This window comes from Etheostoma spectabile, chromosome 18, assembly GCF_008692095.1.
Source record: "Etheostoma spectabile isolate EspeVRDwgs_2016 chromosome 18, UIUC_Espe_1.0, whole genome shotgun sequence".
Taxonomy (NCBI): Eukaryota; Metazoa; Chordata; class Actinopteri; order Perciformes; family Percidae; genus Etheostoma; species Etheostoma spectabile.
In genome coordinates, this window is record NC_045750.1 from 13,661,375 (window position 1) to 13,671,598 (window position 10,224).

General features: G+C 39.5%; 2 protein-coding genes across 2 annotated transcripts in view; one reads left to right on the forward strand and one right to left on the reverse strand.

Annotated features, from left to right (window-relative positions):
- The window catches only part of si:dkey-71h2.2 (low density lipoprotein receptor adapter protein 1), a 90,993-nt gene that overhangs the window by 57,565 nt on the left and 23,204 nt on the right, over positions 1–10,224 (forward strand). The window lies entirely within an intron of this gene.
- The window catches only part of fndc4a (fibronectin type III domain containing 4a), a 20,837-nt gene that overhangs the window by 10,547 nt on the left and 66 nt on the right, over positions 1–10,224 (reverse strand). Inside the window, exons 1-3 of the mRNA XM_032543713.1 lie at positions 9,629–10,224; positions 2,133–2,248; positions 556–760 (exon numbers count right to left, since the gene is read on the reverse strand). The exon at positions 9,629–10,224 is cut by the window's right edge and continues 66 nt beyond it. Of these exons, the coding sequence (XP_032399604.1) occupies positions 556–760; positions 2,133–2,248; positions 9,629–9,704 (397 nt within the window). The 5' untranslated portion in view covers positions 9,705–10,224. The remainder of the gene's footprint in view (positions 1–555; positions 761–2,132; positions 2,249–9,628) is intronic.

Here is a 10,224-nt window from a genome sequence, read left to right on the forward strand (position 1 = left end):
AGGTCCTGGGCTGGTGTGGTTACACGTGAACTGCGTTTGTGAGGCTGGTTGGATGTACTGCCAAATTCTCTGAAACGCCTTTGGAAACAGCTTATGGTAGAGAAATGAACATTCACTTCTCGGTCAACAGCTCTGGTGGACATTCTTGCACTCAGCATGCCAATTGCACGCTCCCTCAAAACTTGACATCTGTGGTCGTAAAGCTGCATATTTTGACTAAGATAAATAACCTGGTAAATGTAATGTTAAATATAGAGAATGGCTGTAGACTCTAAGTTTTGTTAATTGTTTTTGAACAATAACAGAGTCCCATTGTAAGAAGCTATAAACTATATCTGTTGCTACACAAACAATACTTATCAGCAGGATAGATTGAGTGTTGACTCCATCATGATAATGAAAAGATAATGTCAGCCATGTCCTTTATTGTATTGTAGTATTTGAGGAAACACAAGCCCCTACTCTTTGATTCATGCTCGACTGTTGTCCTTGAACATAGATAGAAACATTTGCCATAGGTAATTATTAATACCTCTATATCTCAGAGAAGATTACCTTGATTGGAGCTGTTGGAGGGAAAGCGGTCTGTCTTCTTGAGAGTGCGAAAATGGACCTTCTTGCTGGCTTGGCTTTCCCCATAGAGGCCAATTGACTGGACCTGAATGATGTAGTCTGTCTCCTCCTCTAGGTCCCAAAGGACACAAGAGCGACTGGTGGTGTTGACTTCCCGAATGAATCGCTGCATATGTCCTTCCTGCCTCTTAAATAGGAACAGAGAACAACAGAAGGGATTGACCTATTGAGTAGATAACATAATCAATACAGATATTGTGGTGATCAAGGTGACTTCAGATAAATACCAGTTTGCAAATGTGTCCCTAACCTAGACACTCCTCTGTAAAAACAAAAAACAAAAACAATGTACCTCTAAAGTATATGAGCTATGATAATGTGAGACAAAGGTGACCAAATAGAAACATATTCAAGTTGCTTGAGAAAGACATGCTGTGTACTTTATTATAATAATAGTGGACACTTAAGTTTCGCCATATGGAGTCTTGACTGGGAATTGTGGAGTCAATATTCTGATTATTTTTGAATGTAAGGAACTTAAGTCACACACTTTCAGTGTCCCCGACTTTGTCTTTGACTATTCATGTGTTTTACCGGTTTTTAATGCTTGTGATTTTTAACTGTTTTTACTTGTGTTTTATCTGTTTAACTGATTTTGTGTAAAGCACTTTGAATTGCCTTGTTGCTGAAATGTGCTATACAAATAAAGCTGCCTTGCCTTTGACCTTTTAAATGTTATTTGAGCAATCAAGACCTAAAGCTCTGAGAATTATTCCTCTAGCTTGCATGCAGAGCTCTCTACTTAGTGTACACACTGAGGCAATAACCAAAATTCAACTAGATGATGAATTGAGTTGGGTGTCGTACATCAGTCACACTGAGTAAAGTTAAAGAGCTGCATGATGTCCTGAGTTGCATAAACCATGAAGAGGATTAAAGAAGCATTTCAGTCAGTCAGTGTTAGCATTCATTGGTTTGCCAATTTTAAGCCTATGAAATCAATTTAGCCTAAAAAAATGCAGATTGGCAGCTTCACATAGTCCCGCAGCATCCCTTGTTTTCTCTTGACAAATCGACCATGCCAAGTTTTATTGTGACTCCAGGCTTGGAGATTTAGTGAGCGTTTCTCCATGCTAAGCAAAGCTTTAAGGTGTTACTGAGAATATACATACATACAAAAACACGTCTTTATTCACCCGGGATCTTGTTCTGCTACTTACTCAGTATGCTGGACAAACTCATGATACGTAGTCAGGTGTTTGCTGAGCACACACAATCTACACTATGGAGTTCACTCAGTGACAATATTAAGATTTTGTTGTCCGAAAAAAATGTTTCACCCATACTCATTTTATACCAACCTGTTCCACAAGCTGTCACAAACTGTAAAAAATGGATACCAGGTGCACTTCTTCATGATAGTTGTGTGGTGTGCCAACACAATTTCAACAGGATATGATGAAGGCTCAATGCCTAACCACAAATGACTATGGCCAAAAATAAAAACAAATGCAACCTGACTGTAGTCTTCCAGATTTACATTACAATTTAGGACTTACCTGTTGTGAGATCGAGAAGCCAATTATTATATCTCCCTCTGGAACCTCCCAGGATACAGTTGCAGAGTCAGCCCGCAGGTGCATGACGGACACATTGACGGGAGCTGGGGGCCGGTCTGAAGGAAAGGAAACCAAAACAGAGAGGTCTGTTAATCCACCCACTTATCTAAACATTCAGTTATCCACGCCAAAGGTGTCCACACTGCACTTGTAAAGTCTCAAGCATTGTGTTGACACTCTGAACTTACCACAGATGTTTGTTTTGAATTAAAGTCCTACTCTCAAACTCATGTGGTCCAGTATCTGGAAATACAGCAATACTATGGAACAAGACTTCATCTGTCATCACTGTATAGTAAACTGTAGACTAGACTGAAAATATAGTTTGGAAAGACTACATAGTTTGATCTCACCCAAGTACTGGACATTCCTGCTCTTCCTTTCACCTGCAGATACAGTGTGTGTCATTATTTTCTGATCCACTTTCCTCCAATAAACCATTAGGTTGCCATCTCAACTGCCTTATCACATGACTGCAGTAGTGTCCCTTTATTTTTTTTATTGATACTGGATTACTTAAAATCCGTGCCAGTCCCATTTAAACAGACCCTCTGCTCGAAAACAGGAGTGTCTCAACGTGGTTTGGCGTCCTCATGGTCATAAAGAACGTACAGGACATTATGTCATAAATACAAATGTTTTCAAAGGCAGTCTCACTTAAAAACAGATCATTAGAACTCTTTGGAGTTAGAATATTTGTAATGAGAATTTTTGAGGGGAGGCCACTGATAACTACACATTACTGTATCAACTCTGCTGACCAAAGAATCAGATTACAAATGAGGAAATTAAAGTAAACCCCGCAGTTAACTCCTCTACTTACTATCTGTTTTCATAAACTGCTTGCTTGTATTTTATTATGAACTTGCATGAATTAGTTAAAAATCAAAACTATGTATAATTTTTTTTCTTTCCCTCTAAACAGCCTTGTCTGTCAACCTAAGCAAAGTAAACACAGTGTATTTTTTATGTCCAACTCCCTTGGACAGGGCTACATTTCTTCACCCTGTAACTCTGTAGCCATCTATCATCATCAGGGTTGCCCGTGGAAACGTTGATTGCAAAGTGGGACAAAAGCCTGAGAAATAAAAAGGCAAGATAAACGGTGGGCAACAGATACAATTGAGGTTCCTGTATTGCTTCACAGTCTCCAAACAATTGCTCGAGTCAGATGGATATGTAAGATGGGGATGGCCAGGCAGATGGAGGCCTGGAGGCCATCCTCAGGGCTTTTGTTGTTAACGTGGGCCTAATGGACTTTTTTGCAGAAAGTAGCTGAAGCAATATCGAAAGGGTTGAGCGAGTAGAAATGTCTTAAGCAGTCAGATATGTTTCTTATTCTTTCCATACTTGCTACATAAACGCTCTTCCTAATGACATGCAACTACAGTATCACAGCTGCTCTTTAAGTACCAGTAGTAAGATTTTTTTTTGTCACAGTTTTCTGTAGCAGTTCATTACAAAGTGAGTGTTAATTGAAGGTTGTACAGTCAATTTGTATAACAAGCGCTGTTCCAATGGAGCACGGACGTAATAACCCGTAACACAGTTATCTTGAGATGACAGCCAAAAGAATATGCTGTACAATATGGACAATATTTTATCCAAGCACTTGAGAAAGACGAAACACAAAATGATGAAAATTCTAATTCAAATTTCAAATGATCTGCTGTTTTCTAGCTTGGTTCCTGTTGCATCTCCTCTTGTCTCCCAATGTCTTCCATTTTATCTAACCCCCCCCCCCCCCCCCCCGCTCTCTCTTCTCTCTCTCACACACACACACTCTCACTCTTGTTTCTTGCATTTCTGTCTTTTTTTTATTATCTCTGAGACGATCAATAATGGCCTCTGTGTTCGGTGCAAAAGGTGACTTCGAGTGGTATTTCAAAACCCTTGGGTTAGGCGAAGCTATCAGTCTCCATGCCTCAGCCCTTGTGGCATTATGAACCACGGGGATGGCGGGGTATCAAGGTGATAAACATAGGCATGGTGCTCAGTTTCTCGGGCTCATGACACGCTCAGAGATTGGTTTCTGGAGGGGAGCAAATGAGATGTTCAAGAGGCCAGACTAAGGGTTAGGCTGTGGTAGAAAGCACAAAAAGGAAATTAATCTTTCAACTGTAGAGAGAGTGGGAAAATATGAGGGCTTGCCTGTTGGTAACAGGTTAAGAGGTTACTTGTGTCTCATTCTGTCCATTTAATGAGAAGATTATTTATGGTATGTGTTAAGATAGATGTACGAAATGTCAAGCGTGAGAGCTAGCCACAGATATAATTATACATGTCTATAATTGTAATATTGTATATTTGTATTATATATCTATTATATGTATGTATATACATGTATATATATATATATATGTATATATGTGTGTATATATATATGTGTTATATATAACATGTATGTTATACATGTATATATATGTGTATTAAATGTTGTGTGTATAATTATATAGTATATATATATATATATATATATATATATATATATACACTTGATCTTTGGAAAGCTACAGGGAATGAGTCATACACATATTTACAATAATTGCTCCTCTTTCCTTGTGTCTAAATGACATGTGATGGTCATGCTAATTATGTTATAATTAAATAATTATCAAACTTGCATCACAGCATGCAATCAACAAAATGAATCAACACATCCCTTCTCAGATGTTGCATGTGGCTTTGACATCAGAATTCAACTTCTTTTTTATATCTCTTTTAAATAGCCTCACAATGAACAGTGTTGCCTTTCTAAAAGCCGCACTGGAGCTTTTATTCTTGCAACTGCATCATTCCCAATACACAAAATCTGACTAGTTAACGGGTCAAAACTATGAAGCCTACATAACATGTCATACAGTGCATACACACTTCAGAATCAGGTGCAACTGAGACCTGCAACATTCATTTCTCCTGAAGCTCATTGTTTTTATTTAAAGGGGGTTACAGACAGCCTCGCATGGGCAAAAAAAGCAGCCAGTAACCGTGATGCACTGTTTGCGGCTCATTTACTGGTGATGGAGCAGGTGACGGTTCAGTTCAAGCAGACCATGAATCATCACTAATGTATAAGTGCCCTCTCCCTATATGATATTGTTGTCATTGCAGGCAGTTGGGCAAGACAAGTATATTTTTAACTTGAAGTGGTAAGGGGACTTTTTGAAATGTAGAACATAAAGATGTATACCAGATGAAGCCAACTGAAACTAACGTATTCATTCATTTCCTATTTTAGAAGTAAAATGTAATCATGGCTGGCTCATGAGCAGACAACAGATGACGGGATTTTCTTATGCAAATATCTTTATTGATAAGAAGTTTAACAGAAAGTCCAATAGTCTAACCCCCATGTTCCCCTCTGGCTTGTTTGCTGTTCCGTTCTGTATTAATAATTGTAATTGTGAATACAGCATACTTCAATATTTGTTATCAGCCACGTCTCCTGAGTAAGCCCAACTTTACACCCTGCGTTATGTAAGATCTGAGATCAGACAGCAATAGGTCACAGCAGCCGAGGCGTGTGTCACTGCAAACAAATGGTAAGACCCTCTTGGGATGTGGGTGCACTGCCAGGATGAATCATAGCGTATAGCCAGCGCCAAGCACATTAGCTATTCTGCATCTTCCCAGAGTGCACAGAGAGATAGTGAAAGTGCAGGTGGATCTCTGAATGGTTGTCAAACCTTGTGGAAAGGAGCCCAGTTTGATTCATTAGTGCGAGGTATTTCAAGGTTTGCCCTCTATTGTATATCTGCTTGCAAAGCACAAATATTTTTACAATTATTATATCATGATTTACACATAGTTTATTGGTTGCTTATACTGTAAATTCACAACATAACAGCAGATACTGATTGTTTTTTATGGTCAGACAATACCATTTTTGGATTTATCCTAATAATACAGCCTGTGCAGCTTGATGGCTTTGACACAACAGAAACAAATTTGATGTAAGTAGGAAATTGGAGATTACATCACCTGTCGGTTTTATCTGGAACATAATTTGACAGATGACATGTTATCTCCATTTTACATTTAGTTTGATGACGCCCAAAGAAAAGTGGTAAGGTTGAAATGTGAAGCCAATGCAAAAAGCAATATATTGGCTTTTTTGTGTTTGCTTTTTGCAGCCTGCTGTGGGTTTTTCCATGATTGGATGATATGCAGACATCGCAATTCTACGCAGTTCTTTTAGAAAATATGATAGCAGTGTCAGCGACATATGTTGGTCGCATGTTGTCCCCCGTCTTTCTCCCCCCCCTTTCCTGTCTACACTACAGCTGTCCTATCAATTAAAGAAAAAACACAAACAAGTCATCTTCTTCAGATTGACATCTTGAAATGTCTTTAGACAGTTTTGAACCCAGTTCTTTCTTTTGAATGGTTTTTCAAACAGCTCATGCACTCATTTACAGTTAGTAATGTGACAATTAGTTCTATGAGTCGGACGGATGCGGCTACATTTCCTGCTTCAAGCCTGACATAAAGGAGTCCTCAACTCATTATTCACCAATAAATGTTCCAAATGATTGATCACACAATAAAACTCTCAAAAGTGCATAATTTATATTGCATTATACACTTTTAAAATGGAAAACACTGTGGTGTACCAAGGTTGTGGACTGTATTATCGATCATATTTCAATCTCAATTACTTCAAAGCTGGTGACAGTTTGAAGGGCTGCTTGTAATGTAATTCTTTTCTAATACTTATTATGCCTCAGTCTTTTGTGAGATAATGTATTCACTGACATCTTATAAATAAAAGCAATAACTTGTAACAGCTGCCGTGAATTTTAATTGTGTTGCCCAGTCAAGCTTTAAATGGATGTGTTTCACACCCAGTTGTGGGAAGTTAAAATGTTCTCCTGTGCACCCTAGGAGTTTGTCGCGCATCTGCTCCCAGGCCCCAGTGTTGCTAATTGCCTGGTAGTGGAGCCCCTAAGCAATGTCGCTCTGTTTTCTTTATCACAGCCGCAGCACTGCCTGCCCCCGCATCACCTTTGAAGACCCTTTTTTTTTCTTGTTTTATCTCCCAACTCCTCTCCCTTCTGAGATCCTGCCTTTCCTTCACATTTCATGCCATGTGGGTGCAGTGCCTTCATGTGATCTTCGAATATATATCTTACTCTCTTCGCCAGTATCTATCTAGTGCAGCAACAGCAGCATGAATTAGCTATGTAGATGGATACAGATGGGAGGACTTGGCCAGCCAGGCGTGGCTAAGTCCTATGCTTTTTCTTACATTTCAGAGCCTCTCTACAGTAGAGGCTATTACTGTCCCCCCCTTGGGTACACACTGTCTTCTTTCTAACTGACTCAGAGGCTGCGAAATTGCAGCAAGACCAGATGGGTCTAGGTGCCAGTCTAAGGTTAATGTAACCACTGGCCGAACCCCAAGGCTTTCCAGCCTCAAGCTAACATTACTTCATCATCCCAAAACTGTAAAGGCTAGCATGCAGGAGCAGATTTATAAACAAGTTGTTAACAGAGATTGTACCATTCATTTTAGTGGCTGCAGTTGGTGTTTACCAGTTCTACAAATGTCTAAATATACCAACAAGTGTGAGCTACTCTAAGACTATATAACACCAAGGATTATACAAAATCCATTTTTTTCCCACACACTGTAGTGTGTATATTATCTGTGTATATGTGAAATGTCTGCCATGTGATAGCAGGGAGAATTATGACAACATGAGCAAACATTGGCCCTCACTCTGATGGATTCAGCTCTAATACAGAACGCCTATTTATCAAGAATGTGTCACCAGGTTTATCAACAGCAGATTGCCAATTTGAAGCCTGGCCATCCAAATAAATCCAATAAAATCTAATTCACGTTTACCTAAAGCTGTGCGGTTGGTGGAATTCATTTTCTAGGATGCTTGTTTTCAGACTGCGTGACTGCAAATATTGTTACACACATTTAAGTATTTCTTGTCGGATTGGAACAAGAAAAATCCAACACCTTTTGTGGGTTTGCACTGTTCGATTACATCATGGCATCATACTGGAATTTTCCTCAATGGCATCTAAATATTGGAAGCTCAATGTTGACTTTAATACATGCTCATCGGGACCCAATGTCATGTTGAGAAGCACGCTTAATGGATTAATTTAAAGCTTTAAGAACAAATTGTCCACCATTGCATATTTTCAGCATCACTTTGATCACTTTCATTTTTGTATTAGCTGAGAGAAACCTCACAGAAATGCTCAATTTTTCTGCGTTTTTATTTTTATGAACTTCACTTTGAATCAAAGAAGCTGACAGTTAATTTAGAGCTGAGTGTCACTGTGAATCCCATAGTCTCATAGCATGTATGAAGCTGGCTGTAATGAATCCAACTTAACTTTGAAGATCATTGCTTCAAACATCCATATTTATATTAATGAGTGTTTATTATTTTAATGGTGGCGTTTCCTGCACTTGACAGCCCCATGCAGAAATCCTCAAAGATCAGAGATGCTTTTCATTTCACATGTCAGCGCAAAACATGACAAAAACTCGGAATATTTGTATCAAGCAGACAGCGCACACACCCACAGCAAACGGTAAAGTGCCAATCTAATTTTCTGAAGGCGCTATCGCATGTAGGACTCAGTTCCCTTGAGAGGCGAGGGAGGAAGTGATAAAGGTAGACAGGTAGATAACGACTCAGAGATACTGCAGAGGCACGCATGCATCGGCAGATGGAGAAGGTTTCTGCTACAAAAAAAAAGATTCATAAAAAGTCTGAATCTGAGCGTGCAATGGAAAGAATGCAAAAGAAAATGACACTGGGTGTATGTACACATTTGATTATGAGACCAGTTTAAGAGATCTCTGTCATGTTGATCTCACTGAGTGAAGACAGTGTTGGCTCTGCAACTGGTGTTTTTGTGGCACATTATTATAGAAAAGTGAATGCCTCTGTACACGAACTGTATATTATGGCTCTCGAGGACAGCTTTTACAAGTCACACTGGGAAAATCCTGGATGTGTTGTAATGCAGATTCTCTTTTTTAGGACAACATTGGCAGGTTTCTTGCTGTAAACGTGTGTACATAGTTTTGTCAGATGCAGAAGTAGGGCAGGCTGCCAAGGTTATTCTAAAGGTTATTATATAGTTATATGAATGTAAATGTAAAACAAAAGGATATTTCAAAATTGACACCATGTCTTGTTTTTGGAAATTAGTATGAGAAAGTTAAACAACCCATCTTTAACATTAACATACCAGTAATGTATTATCTGGTTTAACAAGTGTTACTGGATGAGCTATGGTAAGTGAGTAGACCAGAGCATAAAACATACTTTAGTTGATGTTTGATTTGTATTAAGGGTCTTAACACACACAGTGGCAGCTTTATAATACTTTGATCATGGCTAATGGCGCATTTTACATGTGCACAATAATTGATTTGACTTCTGGAGGCTTATACTTACTTGCTCCTACCAAAAACATGTCGCTGCCAAAAAGCAACAGGACCACGGAGTTGACCAAAACAAGCAGGCGAGCCATGTCTCGTTGCGTGCCGTTGCTCTTCTTACAGTAGATTTAGACGCAGATCTCCTATGCTTGACGGGCAACTCGATTGCATCAGTTCATTCTTATATCATGTTGATGAATGAATGAATGAAGGGTTACTGGGTGAATCGGGCTCGAGTTGGTCGGTAAATAGATAGCCGGTGAAAGTACGTGAGAAACGATGTCTTCAGAAACATTTTGTCGAGCCGAAGCGAATTCTTCATTCAGGGGTTTAAATCCACAAGTCCTTCATCCTGGTGTCCGACTCAAATGCGGTGTCTGCAACTGTAGACATCCATCCTCCCCGTGTTCATGGAGTGCTCAGGTATGAAACAGGTCGTGAAGAAAAGATGACGCTCACAGGCTCGTCGGTCCCCTCGCCGAGGGGCGATTCAGAACCATGGACAGCGCTAAGTTTTCAGACTGTCCTCGCGCTCCGCAGCTCAGTTTTTACTCCTGTTTATTCACGCACGCGGGGTTCGTCTTTTCCTGTATTCCCTTTTGGTATAGCCCC